Consider the following 20,088-nt stretch of genomic DNA (forward strand, 5'->3'; position numbering starts at 1 on the left):
AGGCTAGATACTCAAATATAAAGCATTTTTAATATTTTAAGGTGTAATTATTATATTTTTTTTAAAATTTTCTTAATGAATAAGCTAATTAATGATTTATCTTTAGGTGAGATATTCTATTAAATAAGGATAAATATAAAAAAATATTATAAATTTAAAAATAATTAACTAATTCATTAGATATGTGATTCAATTAAAAATATTTATATTTTTAAATAGAGAGAGTAAGTATAATTGTTTTTGTATTTTCTCTTTCAATCTTAATTTTAAATGTCACATGAGAGATTTTAGAGTAAATTTTTAATTTCATCCTATTTAAATAATTTTTTTAAAATTTACATTGCATGTAATGAGTTTAAATATTTTAAAAAAAGTTACATAATTAATGTCTTATCCAAATAAATAAAATCTTCGAAGAGGAGGGAATACCAGCTTGTTTTATGCGATCCGATTGGGATGGCGAAATCAAAAGAAATGGGTCATCATAAAGAGAACCACACCACAGCGTTCTTAATTGACTAAAAAATTAAGGCACCCCACCCCGTCCCTCACCTTATCAGACCGCTTTACTTTCTAGGGACGAGAAACTGTTGCTTCTTCCCAGAAACCATAAAGAAGCTCTAAAAACCACAATTTTCTTTTTCTTTTTCTTTTGAGCTACTTAAATGCAGAACCAGAGACATTAAATGACCATGTTTGTATTTGCTGAGCTGCCATTGTCTCTGTCCTCTGCTCCTCCACCTTTCACCACTTGTCAAGCTCAGCTCCTTCGTCACAAATTTAAGAAATGGAAACAATAACTTTGTGGGGTGGCCTATTTAAATAGCGAAGAGCTCATAGCCTTGGTGGTGTGTTCTTCATTGTTCAAGTTTAGTGTTACGTGAGAAATTGTTTGTGTGAGAGTGAAAATGAGCTATTTGGGTGTAGGGGTGAGCCCTGGGACTGTGCCAGTCTATCATGGCACAAATGTTAGGGTTTTGGATAGGAGGGTGAGACTTGCAGAGTTGACGTTGAGGTGTGTGATTCTCGCTCTGGGAATTCTTGCAGCTGTTCTTGTGGCGACTGATACACAAGTCAAAGAGATTTTGTCGATTCGGAAGAGAGCTAAGTTTACAGACATGAAGGTCTTAGTGTAAGTTCTCCTAATTCTTCTTCTCTTCTTATTTTCTTTGGAACAAAAGTTTTTGATGGATTGGGGTTCCTGACATAAATCAGGTTAATCTCATGATCGAATATAGTCTATTAAGAATAGGACTTTGTCATTAATCTCACATAGGAGCTAACAAATGGAGTGGGGTTTATAAGTGAGGGAACTCTCCCGCTAGTTTTTGGGATGAGTTCTTTTAAATTCATGTTCGTAAGGTTAATGCTTTTTATTAAGAGGCGGTGTTACAGGGAGGGCTATCCGCTCTCAAAAGAAGTGGCATTGTCACGAGTCCTATATTAAAAGTGGGTTTTATAAATGTGAGGGGTTTTTTTCACTCAACAAAACAAGCTAATCTTTTGGAATGATTTTTTCTTTTGAACTTATGCTCATAGTAACAGACTTCAACCCACATTTGTGTAGGTTGAGATTGATTATTGCCAATTGAACTAACCTATGGCTTTTCTATGTTTATTTTGATTGTGAAAACCATTGCAGGTTTGTGGTTATAGCCAATGGGATAGCTGCTGGTTACTCTTTAATTCAGGGGTTGCGCTGTGCTGCGAGTATGGCTATGGGAACTGTACTCTTCAGCAAGCCTTTGGCTTGGCTCATTTTCTTGGCTGATCAGGTTCACCCAAAGACCCTTCTTTTCAAATGAAATAAATTTCAATTACACAATTAAGGGCACTTGTATAAAGGAAAGCGACAGTTAAGGACTCAAAACTTATATAATCGTTAATACTGTTAGAATATCTCTCAAAGACCATGCAAATAAATTATTCTTTCCGCTTCTTAAATTTATCACTGATACTACTTAATGTTAGAATTTGATCTTTCAGATTCTATAGAAGTGTTATACTTTTATTGTTACTTCTCAATGAAAACATTTCTGTAACATTTGAAAGTCCAGATTGTAAATTTTAGGAAACTTAAGTAAAAACTTAATGAAGTACAGAGTATAACTTATTTAAATTGTGCCCTTAACTGTCATTTTCTCTTCTATATCCATTCAAATAGGTTTTTCTGCGTGAAAATTTAACAAATTTATCAAAGTTAGTTGTGCTTTTAGTCTGTTAACTTGATCAAAGGAGAGGAATCAACATGAATGGAATAAGAAATCTCCTCGTAAGATAAAAGTTTGATTTTAATTTTTGTTTTCTGTACCATATTTTATTACTATTTTTGGATGAATACGACAGAGTAGGGTCCAGTTGGTTGATGTATCGTATTTAATGCTATAATCTGGAGGTAACTGGTATTGGAGGGGACCTATTTCTGGTCCTTGAGGAAACCAAACGCAATAACTTCTTGGATGGGGAAGTCAAGTCATTCATCATAAGACATACCTAATTCCAGAATTGGGGTCACTGAACCTTCTAGTTGTCAAGAATTCTGGTTGTTGAGAATTTCAATTTCTCATTGCACATTTATAGCACAGTGGTTATGGAAAATGGAATTTTATGTAGCACTTGTAGACCTTCCTAGATCATTATCCTTTTTCTTGTTTTCATTTAATCTAAAAAGTTTAGGTGAGTTAAGTCTCGAGGGCTCACCAAGGCAAGAGCAAGACATGCCTCTAGGCTAAAGAGAACTTACAAAAGTATTTACAAACTGTCCACCAACAAAGTCTTCACATTAGCAATGGGATTTGATCTCACGATTTTGTGGAGTATAAGTTAAATCATTACCATTACCAATTAGACTAATCTTTGTTGGTGTTCTGTTTTGTTTTTCAAATAACAGTCAATGCATTCTTAACATCAGAGAATAGGATCAGTGATAAATAGATCTCTTAAGTGGGAGTTTTGTGAAGTTTTCTGAAGTAATTGTTTCTAGTCGTTGGATTAATTGGTATGGTTCAGTTTGTGCAACGTGATAGGAACAAGAGATAAGGAGTGTGTGTGAGAGAAATCTGAACTATATGGCACAATCTTCACTAGGCAAGTGATTTAAGGATGAAAAATCAAATTTTCAGTAAATTCTACATGCTCCTTTCTTTAGGACAGCCGGATTCGGCTTACTGATGTATGCAAGCTTTGATCTTAGCTTGGAGGTATAATTTTGATAAATCTTAGTTTTGACAAGTCTCTCACTAGATCAAAGAGATCAATTACTTGTCATAGAAATGAAATTGAACTGATCACCTAATTCCCTTTGAACAGAGAAGAAAAATACATTCCCTTATCAGAATGGTACATAACAACAGTTCTGTCTTAACCTCATTTTTTACCACTTGAGCTACACAATCAAAACAGATATTTGGTTTGAGCACAGCACTTGTTTGAAACTTAATTAGCTAAGCCAATTCCTTGACTACAAGTCACAGATATTACAACAGCTTTTATCCTACCAGATGAGGTAAGTTGCATGGATTGTTTGATACTATTGCCTCCTATCATCAATTAAGCCTTTGAGAAATATAAGTCACAGATGAATTATGAATTTCCCTAAGAAAGGCACCAACACTTGAATCCTAACCTGAACATTTTTGCTCAGAAATGTGAGCTATACATGGCTGAAAGTGATGAAGAACCAGAGTTACATGTGTAAAATTTTGCAGGTAATGGCTTATGTGGCAATCTCAGCAGTGGCAGCGGCATTACAATCAGCAGTGTTTGCAAAGGCGGGTCAGACAGAGCTTCAGTGGATGAAGATATGTAACATGTATGGCACTTTCTGTAACCAAATCGGAGAAGGGATCGCTAGTGCTCTTGTGGCTAGTCTTTCCATGGTGGTCCTCGCTGGTATTTCTGCTTTCAGTCTCTTTCGTTTGTACGGTGGTAATAAGCTTAAAAATGAAGGTTGGTAGGTTAGGTGCTAGGAAGTGCATTGAAGTAGAGCATAATATATATATATATATATATATAGGTTTTGACTTAAAAATTGGTTAAGCACCTACCATTTATCCTCTGTTTCTTGTTATACTAGCTTGGGATGTTTCTAAACTGTGCATGTAAGGTAGTTTGTTTATGATAATACAAGAACCTCAGCTTTGTTTGTTAACTACTCGTTCAATAATATTTTGTAGGCAAAATATATACACTGGGCTTCTATACTTTGATTGCGATTTATTTTTAGTCTTTATAGTTTTATTTCATTATTTTTAGCCCTTTTCATTATAACTTCGCTTATTCCTCTGCTGACATGGTAAAATTGAAATAAATTGACCAAGTGCAATTAAAAATAAAAGATAAACAAAAAGACAGAAGCTTTCTTGCATATTTAGATCAAACAAAATGTAGGACAGAAAGATAAGATTAAGTAATGCTATCAAAAGGGTTAACATAATTAAGCATGTGTCAACAAAATTAACACTTTTGGTGCCAACTCATAGCCTTAATGAGTATTTTTAAAATTATATGAATTAATGTTTTTGACAGATCTAATTTAAGGGGTTGGGAACAATAAAATAAAATCATAGGACTAAAAACAAAGCGTAAATTTTAAATTACAGGATTTGTTGTATTTTCCATATTTTATATAATAGCAGTGAAATATGAAGAATTAGATGAGCACTGAATGGACACCTTTCTTGGAACAGCTTTATTTTTTATTTATTTTTTCCGATTTCCATGCATTTAAACTTCCAGGGTTATGTTGTAGAAGTGGGGTCTCTCCACTTTCTTTTTCTCTTTCTCTCCACTTCTCCCATCCTTACCATTCATTAATTTTTTCATTTAAAAAAATTATTTAATAAAAAAATTTAAATGGTGAAGATGGGAGAAATTGAGGGAAAGGGAGGAAAAAAAATAGAGAGACTCCTGATCCTTACATTACTGTATTTTTCTTCTTTATTAAAAAGTTGATTTCCTTTGGAAAAAACATCACATGGACACCGAACGTTAAATATATGCTTGAGATGAATGAAATGGAGAGGAGAATATAACTGGGAAGGAGCCAGCCCTTCACAATGGGGTTTGAGGGGAGTCCATTTTTTGTTTTTGTTTCGTTTTTTTTTGTGGGTCAACTTGATATCAATGAACCAGTATGACTATGGGTCCAATGCTCAGAGGCCTATTGTTCAACTTACAGTTTTTTCTTTTTATAATGCAAAAGAGGGCACTAGCCCAACATTGACAAGAAACTAAGAAAGGTGGAGTTGAAAATTGAAATCCTACCAATAAAAAATAGTCCAATTGATAAAAAATGGATTCATAATTCATAAAGTTGTGAGATCAAATCCTGCTATTAATATAAAAATTTTATTAGCAAACAATCTATTAATATCTTTATTAGTACTCTTTGAGTCCAAATGTAAGCTCTAGCCCTGATGATATTCTAAGATCCAACTCATCTAAATGTTACGTAAAAAAATTTGACATCCTAATCACCAAGTGCTTGGATCGACTAGTAAGGCGTTTGGTCTAACTTAACAAGAAGTTTCAAGCTCAAGCCTTAAACATACAATACTAATTAAATTCTTGATAAGAGGTATGCTCCCAAACAAGTGCTTTAAATTGCTAACCAAATTAAGCTGAATCAAAGGCCTGGGATACCAGAGCTCATGTGAAAAAAAAAAAGAAAAAAGAAATGAAATCCCAAGCCATCATCGTGCATCAGGCTTATCAACTCTTAACAAGGAACAATGTCATTGATATGTGAACCATTCAAGCCTGCTTTAGTTAAGTGGTGCAATTATATTGACGATGACAATCTTCCTCTATCGTAAAGCGTAGTGACTGTGACTGTAAAACTACAGTGATTAAATATATGAGCTGATGCACTGTTGGAGATCATGGGCCCATTGATAGTATTTCATAGGAAGAATCACAATAAAATTTCAAAATGGAGAATTTATGATAGTTAAATCCTTAATAAAATTTTTAAAAATAAATTATAAATATTGATTTAAATAAATATAAACAGGAATTTTAATTATAAATTGAGAGTTATATTTAAAATTTAAATACCTTATTGAATTTGTGACTATTTAAATCTAATATTTACAATTGATTTTACAGAAAAATTACAATTGACACACCTAAAATTTCACCCAAGATGATTGATTGGCAGTTTAACATGACTAAAGCTTGAGGGTATTACAAAAATTAATTATGATTAATTAGTGATATCAAGGAAAGGATATTTCTTATTGTTCATCATGATTGAAATAATGACGACATCAAGAACGTTTTTTAAATTAATCAAAAGATAATTGAGATTTGCGTGGGCTCTTCTTTTGCTATCTCGGTTCCTTTAAGTCTAAGGATACCCTAAAGACAGAGACACTGTCTTGATGACGAAAGCATTCTAGAATCATTTTCCCATCCAAAAAAGAATTAAACACTTTTGTTAGCATAATTAATAATAAAACTCTCAGTTGCACTTAACTTCTACTTTAGAATCTGAAATCAGAACTCTTCTACTTTTGTAACAAATTAATGTGAAATTTAGATTAAATGAAGTGTTAAAGTAACAAGCAAAGCAGATTCTAGTCACCACCGAGTAAACTCGTGTGACAAGTTTCTATGTTTAATTACTTCCTAACGAACAGTAACCATGCTTCTTTTGTATTAGTTAGCTAGAATTCTTTTTCCTTTTGGGAAAGGTTCTTAGCAAGGTGTTGTAAACTGAATGGAATATTGAACCACTAGAAATATTAGTTAAAGAATTAATAGTTAAAACTGTAGTTGAATCATAATCAAATTAATTATAAATAAAATATTTTATTCAATCAATCAAAAAATTAGTTTAATAGTTTGTTAATTTAATTGGGTGGGTTAACTTGAATTTTTATACTATGGTACCTAAAGATCAATAGATTAATTAGTTGATTACATGCCTTTTTATCTTTTACTTTTTGGATAAGCATTACATATGCGCCTTTCTTTCTTAACCCAGACACTGTATACAAATTAAAGTACATAAAACTGAAAAGCGATAGACACGGTTGGCGACATTACGTGTACCTGCGATAATTAATTCTTTTTAATTAAGATGCTTATTGCATCGACCAAAAAAGATACAAATCATTACACCCGCTATACCTACTTCTTGATTTAAAATAAAAATGCTATCATATATCCCCTCTATTTAAAAATATAAGGTATTTTTAAGCGAATCTCATCCCTAATAAAGTAATTACCTACTTTCAAACTATTTCTATCTTTTCATATTTACTCCTATTAAACACCTTACAATAAATATAAAGTTATTCATCAATAGGGATATTTTTTTAAAAAAGACAATGATTATATCTCAAAAGATTAAAAATGCCTTACATTTTTTAACATTCAACCTCTCAAAAAATGCTTCACATTTTTTAATGGGGGGAGTATGTAATAAGTGTATAATGAGATTTAGCCTCCTCTGGAATTTAGAGTGCAAGATAATTTAATTTAAAAATAATAATTTAAATAATTAAAAAATAACAATTATATTAGGACTAAAATTATAATGTAATAACATAAGTAGATTGATTATATTTTTTATAAAATTATATTGAACATGTTGCATGGTATTCCATGTAAATATGATCTTTATATTTTATTTCAATCATTAAAATATTCCATGCTCCCTCCATCCTTATATATAGAGTGCTTTTTAAAAGTTTGTTTTATTTTTAAATATAAGGGGTGTCATAATATTTTTAAGTAATTAGATAATTTTGCCCTTATACCTTATATATTAGGATGGAGGGAGTATCTAATAGGTTGTTGAGCTCAAATGTTTTTAATTTAGTTCAGAGGGTGTAAATATTAATAACGTGTAGTGCGAAATTGGAAAATTTAAATACCTTACTTGTAATTGTTTCCAAAGTGAGGGAATGCTTTCGTCCACCTTCAATATAATGTTACTGTATTTTACCCGTTATTTTCCTCCTCGTGAGTTATTTTTAGTTGTGTAGCAGGACATTACTACTGTTGCAGAATTTTATTTCCCTTGTTATAAAAATAAATAAATTTGATTCCGCTATTTCTAAAACTAGAAAGCCTTATATCTTTTCATGGATTTTCTTTTTTGGCGGGGTGGTTAATGACTAAATTTACTTATTAAATAATTACATGCATAAATATTCCTTTCTGAGTTGAGAGGCAACCTTCAATCTCATGCAGTACGTGACATCTATGACTTCCCAAAGGCAAGAGGTAATCTTCAATCTTACAATGGGGATGACGACAAATTAAAGTTCCTACTCCATAGTAAACAAAAAATTATAGTCAAAATTTTTCTTTGGATAAATTATAGTTTATTCAAAATAATCAATTGACTAATTTAAAATTCACAATTCAGAAACTATGAATAATGTAGTATTTTTCTCTCCGAACTCTTTTTTTTTTTCAATCTCAATATATTTCAAATATATGATTTCTTTAAATACCAATTAACAATTTTATAGTGATTCATAACCAACTTTTCAAAAAGAACTATGTGAAAATGCAATAATCTTGAGCACATTTATTATGTTCAATGTTTGTTCTTTATATACGTACCTATACATACACATATGTAATTATCGTTTGATTTTTATGGTATTTTAGTTCAGATATATAGGCAGTTTTATTTTTGAAATATTAGTTTAACAAAAGTAATAGAATTAGAGAGATATCAGTTTTAGAGATCACCTTAAATAATATAAAATTATACTTCATGAAAATTTTTACATGATTACTTTAGTGAAATTTAAACAAAAATATCAGTTTTAGGACATAGGTTTTGTTGCACATCGCCACCTGTTTTAAGGATGTTACTCTTTTGAGTCTGTTGGGAAACTTGGATCAAATTTCATTGTCTCTTACATCAGGCAGCTTTGTGAACAATAATGGCGGCTCTTGAAACTAATATGGTTTGAATTTGGATAACCCATTATTTGCTCAACAATTCAAACCCAACTACTAACGTAGCCATAATTTTTAATTAAAATGTACACGCATACCTGATTTCCTTACTATATGTCCTCTATTTTTTGATTTTTTTTGTAAGTTGGGTTAAACTAAAATGGTTCACAACATGTTTTGCATTTATTATTGGGTTAAATGGCAAATTCATTCCTTAAATTATAGGTCCAATAAATGTTTGAGATCTTAAACTCATTTTTAATGTAATATTTTTTTTTTAATTTTTAAAAATGATGTAACATTTGCCCTATCATTAATAAATGTCAACTTTGATGGTTAGTTAATAAAAAAATTATAAGAAAGAACTAAGAAAATTACAAAAAAGGGATAAAAATTTTGTTGATCATTTTCTGTAATTTTTTAGGTCCTTATATATAATTTTATGTTTTTCCTGTAATTTTAAGTACTTTTTCATTGGCTACAAAATAGTCAGAGATGAAATATAATATATATTATTTTTGAAACTATGTCTCAATATTTTTCCCAAAGAAGGTTGGACAAAGATATTTAAGAGTTGGAGATGTTTATGTTCCGTGTCAAAATTTTATTTGTTAACAGAAAAGGATTGAAAGTCAATATCAATGTATACATTGATGGGGCAAAACTTCTAGTTGTGAACAGTGACAGTTTAGTAGGGACGCCGTGTGACACCCATTCGATAACAAATAACTTAACAACCACTGTTGTAGTTCAGCGGGATTAACTCATCACAAGCATTACTATGCTTAAAAAAGAAATAAACTAAAATACAATCAAATACACGCTACCATTAGAGGCAGAAGGAAGGGGGATTAATAGGAGTCACAGCCCTCCAAATTTTATTTTTTTTTTGGTATTATATAGATGTTATATATTTTTTATCCTCTTAAAATTTATAAAAGCTTTGTATTTTGTAGTATATATATTTTATAATCTGGATTTCCTTTATTCTTAAATCCTACCTAAGCTCCTGATTACCATGCTAATAAATTACACCATTACAAAAAATTTTGAAAGAAGTTTGGTGGAGAGATGTTAGACACATTCAGTGCAATTTTAATTGAAGTTCAATGGACAGAGATATAGGGACGCTATTGTTGGGATTGGTGAGAGGAGTGCTTCTATTTCTTTTCCTTCTCATCCACCTCCCAAATATATATATATATATATATATATGAAAAATTAATTATTTATAATTCAATTCTAAACTTTGACTTATTGTAATATAATTTTTATAGTTTTGATTTATTTGTAACCTAATATCTAAATTTTAACTTTTGCAATACAACCTTTATAGTTTTATTCATTTAAAATATTGGTTCCTAAATTTTTAAAAAATAAAATTATAAAGATTAAAGTTATATTAAATTACTAAATTCTTTTAATCTTTACAAAGATTTATGAATATTAAATTGCTAATATTTTAAATTACTAAATTATTTTAATCTGTATAAAGATTATAAATATTAAATTTAACTTCATAATTTCATGATCTAATTGTTCATTGGGAAATTAAAATTGCCTGAAAAAACCTCATCAAATTTTATTTGCTAATAAGGATTTGGCTAAATTTTTGAAAGGTGATCCTTCTCTAGTATTAAATTAGATTCACATAATGATCATTTTTCCCTCATTACATTTGAAAAGAAAAAAGCACATGAAGCTTTTCTTTTCAGGGTGCGATCATCTACGACCCAATGTTTGATTGAGTCAGACGACGAAGTTCGCACAATATCCCTTTCACATATCCTAAAAAAAATTAGCTGAGAAAGGCTCTGTAACATTTAAGACTCTCTTTTTTTTTCATGATATCCCTTTCATATATCCTGAAAAAAATTAGCTGAGAGAGACTCTATGACATTCAAGACCCTTTTATTCATGATATCCCTCCCACATATTCTAAAAAAGTTAGATAATAGAGGCTTTGTAACATTCGGGACTCTCATTTTTCACATTATCTCTTATGATTTTCATGAAAAAAAAACTGTAGGTCCTTCTTTTATTTGAATATATAATCATGATGTTTTGAAAAATAATATCACAAAGACTATATGTGGGATGCATTTCTTATGGGTGCATATGACATTAAAGATATACAATTAGTCTTCCCTTACATGCATGCATCTTTAATGGAATGTAATCATGTTCTGATGAATGAGAAAAGTGACCATGCATATGCAAACGATCTCCTTTTGATGAAATAGGCTCCCCTTATGTGCACAAGTCTTTCATATGTACAAGTAATCAATCTCTGTATGTAATAGATCTTCCTAAAAGGTCCATTTTCTTATAGGTGCGTGACTTTAAAGATATACAATTGGTCTTCCCTTATATGCTAACATTTTTAATAAAATACAATCATCTTCCAAAAAATAATTATTCTAAAAATTTACTTATTTTTTATGAAAAACACCTACGGATATTCTAAAAACACATGAATATTTTGAAAATGCAAATGATTATTCTAAATTTTTTTTCATTTTTCATGAAAACATCTATAGATATTTTGAAAAATATATATCGTTAGAAGATTAAGCATGAAAAAATATTGGAGAGGAATACAAGTTATAATTGATAAATAAGTTTATTAACACTAAATTAATACAAACTTTTACATCTCATATGAATTTTGTAACAATTACAATTTATCAGTTTCAACTCTCAAAATATCAAAGCAAAACGTAAGTTGTCATCTAATATGTAAATGGATATTCTTAAAATGTAAATGAAAATGTTAAAAATTTTTCAAATCTTTCAAGAAAACACCAATGGTAACTATTGTTATTTGTAAAGTTTAATCAAACTAATTTAAAATATCAAGAAAAATGATTGAACACCAACAAATTTATTTATTATTAAACAATAATAACATGTTTTTACATCCATTGGTAACACAACAACATTACAATAAGATAATACATGCAACAGGATGATATATGATAATTACATTGCAACATGATAATACATAAGTGAGGTAGTGTTCATGCTTCAACGCCTTTAGATTTCTCTCCAAAAGTCATTCTTTTGCTGTAATTGGATGATCTTCTTCAATTATCAACAACCAAACACCAAGCTTTCTACATAGTAAAGCAAAGCACACTGCACATCAGAAGAACCATGTCAATTTCGTATGCCAATACATAGAACAAACATGACTAACTCATGCCTCCAAATCAAGCGTGCCCTTCACCAAAATAAACTGGAGTTGGAAACTAATCAAGTCAAGTAAGAACCAAAATTTAATTTTTTTACGTAAAATCTATTTATTTACACTGTCAACCCAACTCCAATAAGTCTAAGTCAATTTACATTACACAATAAAAAGAAACATGCATTCACATAGGTTTCAAAGCCTATTCAGATTTCTAAAGAGTCATTCATGGGCAAAGTACCTTTTGAAGCTTTTTTAAATTCAACACACATGCAAAATCAAGCTGGGGAACCCCTACAAATAAATAAAGATGATCAGTGTAGCATGATTTATTTGAAGATAAACTCATGTCCCAATCCCAACGCCAAAGGATTGCCATAAACTCATGCCCATATACCTTACCAAGTAATCAGTGACTTTGTCAAAAAATGATCCCTCAACCTAGTCCTTCAGAGGTTGCTAAATTTTGTGAAAAAAATATGTTCATGGAATCAAAGTAAACTTGTGGATGAGGAGAATTGTGGTCTCCCTCAAACTTAATTATGTTTTTGTCCCCTGCAAAGCATAGACAAATATTACAATGATGATTCAATAACAACGCGATCAAAAGAAACAAAAATAACAAAGGGAACATAAAGTCAAATCTAGGCAACTGACTAAGCAACTTTAAATTTATAGAAGACAAATTTTAAGAACATAGCAAAAAGTCAGTCCAAATCCTATTGATTTCAAATGCCCAAAGTTGGGGAGCAAAACCTATTTACCATTTAGTATTTTTTTTGCCTGAAAATAAAAAATAAATTAAAGTAAGGCAAGGTGGGAGTAATCATACGGATTCAATGAAATGGTGGGTGGCGGCTGTGTCGGGAAAAGAAGATGCGAGGCTAAATTGGACAACCCAATCTCACCAAATTTACTGAAGAGTAGAAAAAATCTCTAGGGTTTGAACGTTCATCACTTCTTTCATTGTTGTCATGAAAATCTGGAATCTTTAATGGCGGTGATGGCAGGGGAGTAGAATAGGGCTGAGCTTAAAAAAAAGGTTAAAGGGTAAAAAAATTCTGAAATTTTTTCTTTAGGGATGCCCGCCATTCTAAATTTTTTTAAAAATATTTTTGCTCCAAAAGTTTAAAAAACAAAGAAGTTTTGCCCTATCGTTAAAAATAAAAAACATTGACCGTTAAACTGAAGTTTGACCAAAGATATTTTTACATTTTTTCCCTCCCTCCTTTTGTGTTTAGTCTTCGATTTCGTTCTCCAGAAAATTCTTTAACTTTTATTCTTCTAACAAATGAAAATGAAGATCAAACAACAAAGAAATGAAGGAGGAAAAAATCATAAAATATCCTGACCAAACTTCAGTTGATGGTCAACATTTGCAATTTTTAACGATGTGGTGAGAATGCTCCAAAAAAATTTAGAATACCAAGCACTCTTGAAGAAAAAGTTTTAAAGTATTTTTTCCATTTAACCCAAAAAAAAAGAAGAAAAAGAATGATAAGTTGACTGAGGTCAAGTGAACTGAAATGAAGGGGGAGTGGGAGGAGGAGGTTTGTTTAGTCCAATAGACGAAGAAGTAGAACATGGTGCCTTGATGAACAAGTAGAAGTTGCTGTTGGAAATCACGATGGCACTAAAGACGATATAGTGGAGAAGATTTGGTCAAGGTAATCTAGCCATTTAGAGTTTTGAATTAATGTCAATAAAGGACCTCAAATCCGAATCTCTCCCAAGTTTTTATGAGCAAATAAATTTGTGGTGAAGTTTTTATTAGCAATTTCCCCTTGTTTATTTGCAAAATTCAGAATTTTTATGTGCAATTTTCTCTTTTGTATATAGCGTACGGTATTGCCATTAGGACATAGGTTTTGTTGCACATCGCCACCTGCTTTAAGGATGTTACTCTTTTGAGTCTGTTGGGAAACTAAGATCAAATATCATTGTCTCTTACATCAGGCAGCTTTGTCGACAATGATGGCGGCTCCTGAAACTATTACTCCATGGTTTTAATTTGGATTAACCCTTTGCTCAACAATTCAAACCAAACTAGTGATGCAGCCATAATTCAAACCAAACTATTACTCTATGTCCTATATATATTTTCTGATTTATTTTCATAAGTTGAGTGAAACTAAAATGGTTCATGACAATATGTTTTGCATTTATTGTTGGATTAATGGTAAATTTACCCTTTGAATTATCAGTTGATGAATATCTAAGACTCTAAATTCATTTTTAATGTAATATTCTCTTTTAATTTTTGAAAACAATACAATATTAACTCCACTGTTAATAAATATTAACTTTGATCATTAATTGATAAAAAATTACATTAAAGAATCAAGAAAATTTTATAAACATTAACTTCGACTGTTAGTTAATCAAAAATAAAGAAAATTATATAAAAGGATAAATTTTTTTTGGGTAATTTCTAGGCCCTTGTCTATACTTTAGGTTTTTTCCTCTAATATTTGGTATACTTTTCTTCATTGGCTAAAGAAATAATTAGAGATGAAATATAATATATTATCTTCAAAACAATGTCTCAATATTTTCCCAAAGACGGACCTATAGAAAGAAATTCAAAAGTTGGAGATGGTTATGATCCGTGTCAAAACTCTATTTGGCAATAAAAAAGGATTTAGAGTGAAATCAATATATATACTAATGGAACAAAGCTTCTAGTCATGACCAGTGACAGTTTAAGGAGAGTTAACATGATTTATAAATTATTACATAGACCTCACTTCTATTTTGAAAACATACAATCTAATCCAATCCGTTAACTCTGTTAGGAATATATTAAACTCTAATTTTAATGATAAAAAAATGATAGAAGATTTTATTTAACAGAAAAAAAAATTAATGGAAACTAATGGCATTTAAGAGTAATTGGCTTAAATTGCATTAAACTCTAACTTCATTACCTATATACTGATATAGACTTCACTATTCTGATAAAGCCATACATTTCTCAATCTTTCAAAGTTAATTTTTCCTGAACTTCTTTTCAAGTTAAGTATTTGAGTTATCTTGGATTTTTCCTAAACCTACTATATCTTTTGTGAAGTCTTTCAAAGAGATTCGATCTTTGTTTCATCTCACTTTCACGTGTATGAAGCTTATGTGCATTTAAGTTATTCTTTTGGTCCTTTATACTGATGTAAGCCTGGTTATACTAGTATAGTGCCCTTATTCCCTTGCCTTTTAAGTTATTTCGATATGAGTTACATTGTCCCCAAATAGCTCTAGTTATACCAGTACAAGCTCCTTCATACCGGTATAGTGACTTATCTCTTAGAAAATCTCTTCTATTCCTAAATAGTGTAGTGTCCCTTGTTTTGGCATAACAAGCTTTATATAGGTATAAACTTCTTTATTCCAGAATAGCCTCACCTATATGAGTATATTTTACTTTATCCAGGTATAAACCTTTCATTTCTATATAGTAGTGTCTCATAAATTACCATCTTTGACAAAGATTTATTCCATATAATTTCGTTATTCCGAAATAAGAACTTAGCATATATTCTCTTATTGTTCTTAACTATACCGGTATGGTGCTATTTATTTTGGTATAAACATCAATATTTGTGCTATGTGTTTTTGTTCGTTTCATGTGGGATTCAAGACTCATTCTTTATTCAATATTTTCACATTCCAAGTGTTGTATGCACATTCGTTTCTATTTAGAATCATTATAAAACACAACGAGTAAGATTAAACACTTATCAAATCCTTTATACTTGTATAACATTTGGTTCTATCAATATAAACTTTACTTACATTTTATTAGAATATTAAATGCATATAACCGTTTTGTTTTTGCTTGTTGTGAGTGCGAAACTCTACCAAAAAGCATTGTGCCGTCACCTCATTTTCAGAGAAACTCATAAGAATAGAAGATGAAGAGTTGAAGAGTCTAATGGCTAACTACTTGTGTCTAATGAATCATTAATGACAAACAACTATAAATAGACATATTTATGAAGATAGTGAAACTAATGAAGAGACAAGTTATTATGCTATCATTGTCATTTGTTATCTTACCAACTTTCTATAGTTGTATTCATTACTCGTGAGTTTCATTGATTATAAATCTACTCTTAGATAGAGTCTTTAATAGTAATTGTTTATTTTTTAACATACTTTATTTATCTTTGTTTTTCATACTCAAAATAGAGGAATTTAAAATCAAGAGGCTTAAGAGGATTTAATCATTACCTTTATAAGTGAGAGTGATTTAGACTTGTGAAGAAGTTTAAGATTGTACTGTGACAACTAAGAGCTCGACTTAATCTTGGTAGAGTAAGTAAAGAAAATCTTAAGTGTGACTTGAGGTCTAAATGTAAGTTTAAGTGGTTGGAGCTAAATCAGGATAAATAAACTGTGCAAGCTTCTCTATACACTTTGGTGGTGCATGCCATTCTAAATTTATCTTTTTATCTTGCATTATTAGTCAAATTAACTCTAGTTCTAAATTTATTTTTAAATTAAAATTTATATTACAAAAAATTTTATTTACCAATTTAGTCCTTGCCTTAATAAATCTTAAATTATATTATCTTGACAATTACATAATTTCATTGTAAAAAATATGGTTACCAATTTTAAATTTAAATTATTTATTTAATCTCTCAAACTTGTATTATTTTATGTTATGTGATGAACAACAATATGTTTTTAGCAAATTTAAAGAAACATAAATAAGTAAGTTGCAATAAATTTGAAAATAATTAAAATAATAAATTTTTATAATATGATAAAAATATAATAAATTTTATAATAAAATAAAAATTTGAAAATTTATTTATTATATTGTTATTTGTATACAAAAAAGATTTTTGGCAAATATAGATTTTTAGAAAATTAGTATGTTAAAGAGGGGCATTTTGGTCAAATTAAAAATTTAAAAATCAAACTTAACAGTCAACTAACAATTAAATTTATAAAAATGAAATTCCAAATATACAAGAAAGGTTTATGTAACATATATTTTAACTTTAAAGGAGATTTATATGCATTTTCATAATAAAGAGCAGGTCTATATTCATATCAGTGAGAAAAAGGAGGTCTATCTAGTTAAGTTATAATAGAACAGTTATTAGTGTATTTTACTCTTTACATAATTGTCATTGGTCACTAGATTGGTTCCTTTTATTTTTTATTTAATTTATTTTTATTATTACTTACATATATCCTCGTAACAAAAGTAATTCGACCAGTTCGGCCTAAAAACTATATTTTGTGCGCAAGGGATTTTATATTTATACCCCTATTTATTTTTAATCATAGGAGAATTTTAGTCGAACGAAGTTATTTCAAAGGGAAGTGAATGACTTTAGGTTACGTTTAATTACTAAAAAAAATAGAATGAAATGTATTGAAAAAATTAAGACAAAAATAAACTTAATTTCTCTTCTCCCTATAATAAGTATGATAAAATTTATTAATATAGATAATAAATATAAAAATTATTATACCCTCCAAAAATTTCATGAGTCATGATTTCAACTATAGTAATTGAATTACATCTCCCTCTTATAAATGTACTTAGCTATCCTCTTTGATCATATTACTTTTATCTTTATTTTTCTAATTTATTTCATTTTATTCTTTTCTAATAATCAAACAGTGCTTAATCTTTTCATGAGATTTTTAAAATTGGAAATTTTCCAATATCATTAATTCTCTTGTAGGGTCCGCAACTGTCGTTTTCTAAAAAACTCATTTTCTAAAATTTTAAATGCATATACTCCAGCATAAATTATTAATACGAGGAGTTCATTCAATTTTATAATGATAGAATACTAAGACTATTTTATAAATTATTTTCTTTGGTGGTATTTATAAGCCATTTTGAGTATGTTTTATTTGAAAGCTCATTAATTTTATTTTTAAAATTTAATAATAACTTTAACCTTAATAAGAATAAAAAGAAGAATTTTTAATAACATTTAATAAAGACAAAAAATAAATATAAATATAAAAAATAGTAAGATAATGTCTTATAAATAGAATTAAAATTATTTTTTTCATAAATAGAATAAAAGGTATTATTGATCAATGAAATTTTTATTTATTTGTCTTATTTTTCTTAGTTTTGAATATTTTGTTGTCGTTATAGCCTTTCCATTTTGTCGTGCATCAAACCGAGAATCGCCAAATGGCTTCGGCCTTTATGTTTACCGTCCCCGAACAGCTGGACGATGCTTCCCTCACTTTATCTTTCTTTATTTAATTAAATTAACTAGGTATTAATTATACATTAAAGCAAATTAGATGACAACTGTTATTAGAAGTATGGGCCACCGAATTATTTTCATAAAAAAAGGAATTTTTTTTTTGGGTTGACAGATTAAAAGATCCTTGTGTGTATAATTTATTCAAATGGCGACCTCTAACTTCTATCCTGTGGATTAAAAAAGAGAAAAGTGCACATGATTTGATTAAAAAAGTATGTTTAATTTATTTTAAAATTTTAAAATGCCAAAAATTCATTTTCTCTTTATATTTTCCTGGAGGTTGAGAGATACTCACTTAAAATATAAGATATTTTTGAAGGTTGAATTTTAAAAATATAAGACATTATTAATTTTTTAAAGGTATAATAATTGCCTTTTCTTTTTAAAGTGCCCTGTTAAATCATTCACTTTACATTCATTTGAGGTGAAACACTCTATTAAATAAGAGTAAATATGAAAAGATAAGGTTAATCTAAAGAACAGGTGACTACTTTATTAGAAGGTGAGATTCAATTAAATATGCTTCACTTTTTTAATTGGGGAAGTACTTGTTTCTTTTTTTTTTTGGGTTAAAGTGGCATTTTTACACCCTGTACTTTTCTTCGAGAAACGTTGGGCACCCTGTATTAATAAGTAGGGCATTGTTTAGGAGGGAAAATGCCCTACTTATTAATATAGGGTGCCAAACGCTCTTCGAAGGAAAGTACAAGGGCAAAAAAGTTGGGATAGCCCACATATCTTTAGAAGTTTTGTCACCCGTAATTCTTAAAGTGAGGATGAATGAAAAGCTTTTGTTAACTCATAGTATAGTTTAGAGTTCAATTAATATTAATGTTATTTCATATATATATATATATATATATTATTGCTTTTGTTAGCTTGTGCTTCCTATTGATATCAACTGACTTGTCATGTGTATGTTTCCAAAGGCATTAAATGTTAAAAATAAAGAGTTGGCGAAAAAGAATTAGTATATCTATAAGGCTAGGCATGAGGGGCATACAGGCAATAAGAAGGGCTTGATTGAAAAAAAGTTAGTGTTAGAAGGTTTTATATCTCATGACAGGATTGGGCCTGGTTCGAAAAAATAAGAAGGCAATATTGACAAATCAAAACAAAGGCGTTGTTGATAGAATAGTAAATATTAATAATATAATGTTATTATTATTTGTTTTTTAGTTCATTCACTTTACTTTTGTTGCTTCACATAAAGCTTTGATTCAGGAGGCTTCAATAGACACTCTAATTGCTAATGTGGATATATTGGAGGAGATGTTAGGGAATACTGACTATCCTGATTGTGTTCGGGGCGTCAGCTTTTGTGTCCAAGGAAAGAATACTTTGGAGAGAGTTTTAAGCGCTATCAAAAGATTGCATCTTCTGCCGACGTTCAAGAATTAAGGCAAGAGCTAGCAGAACAAAAGCATTGATGCCAGCACAATTGCAACAGAACAAGAATAGTCTAACTCATAAACATGTTGCTGAACTGGTATAGGTTGGGCTTTAACTAGGTGACGATAACCTTAATATGAATGATAGTTGTACAATTCCATCTCAACTCCTACTTGAGGTATTATTATTCATTTATTAGCCTTACCACAATACCACTTATTGTTCATATTACATAATGTTTTTCTCTTTTTAATTTATTAAGGTGAGGTAGACATTGATTGTTTGACAGATGATAGCTATGTGATTATTTTAAGAGGCATACACGATGTGCTAAGC

General features: G+C 29.7%; 1 protein-coding gene across 1 annotated transcript; it reads left to right on the forward strand.

Annotated features, from left to right (window-relative positions):
* The first annotated feature begins 524 nt into the window (after positions 1-524).
* LOC129299451 (CASP-like protein 2B2) lies at positions 525-4,150 on the forward strand. The gene is made up of 3 exons (XM_054937919.1): positions 525-1,132; positions 1,643-1,775; positions 3,708-4,150. The coding sequence occupies exons 1-3, from the start codon at positions 909-911 to the stop codon at positions 3,954-3,956; spliced, it is 606 nt and encodes a 201-aa protein (XP_054793894.1). The 5' UTR covers positions 525-908; the 3' UTR covers positions 3,957-4,150.
* The last annotated feature ends 15,938 nt before the right edge of the window (positions 4,151-20,088 follow it).

This window comes from Prosopis cineraria, unplaced genomic scaffold (assembly GCF_029017545.1).
Source record: "Prosopis cineraria cultivar Desert tree isolate PC_DT_omini unplaced genomic scaffold, ASM2901754v1 PC1162, whole genome shotgun sequence".
Taxonomy (NCBI): Eukaryota; Viridiplantae; Streptophyta; class Magnoliopsida; order Fabales; family Fabaceae; genus Prosopis; species Prosopis cineraria.

Coding starts and splice junctions, on each gene's coding strand:
- LOC129299451 (XM_054937919.1), top strand. CDS start 909: ATGAGCTATTTGGGTGTAGGGGTGAGCCCTGGGACTGTGCCAGTCTAT. Junction 1,133..1,642: donor ACAGACATGAAGGTCTTAGT/GTAAGTTCTCCT, acceptor AAACCATTGCAG/GTTTGTGGTTATAGCCAATG. Junction 1,776..3,707: donor TCATTTTCTTGGCTGATCAG/GTTCACCCAAAG, acceptor AAAATTTTGCAG/GTAATGGCTTATGTGGCAAT.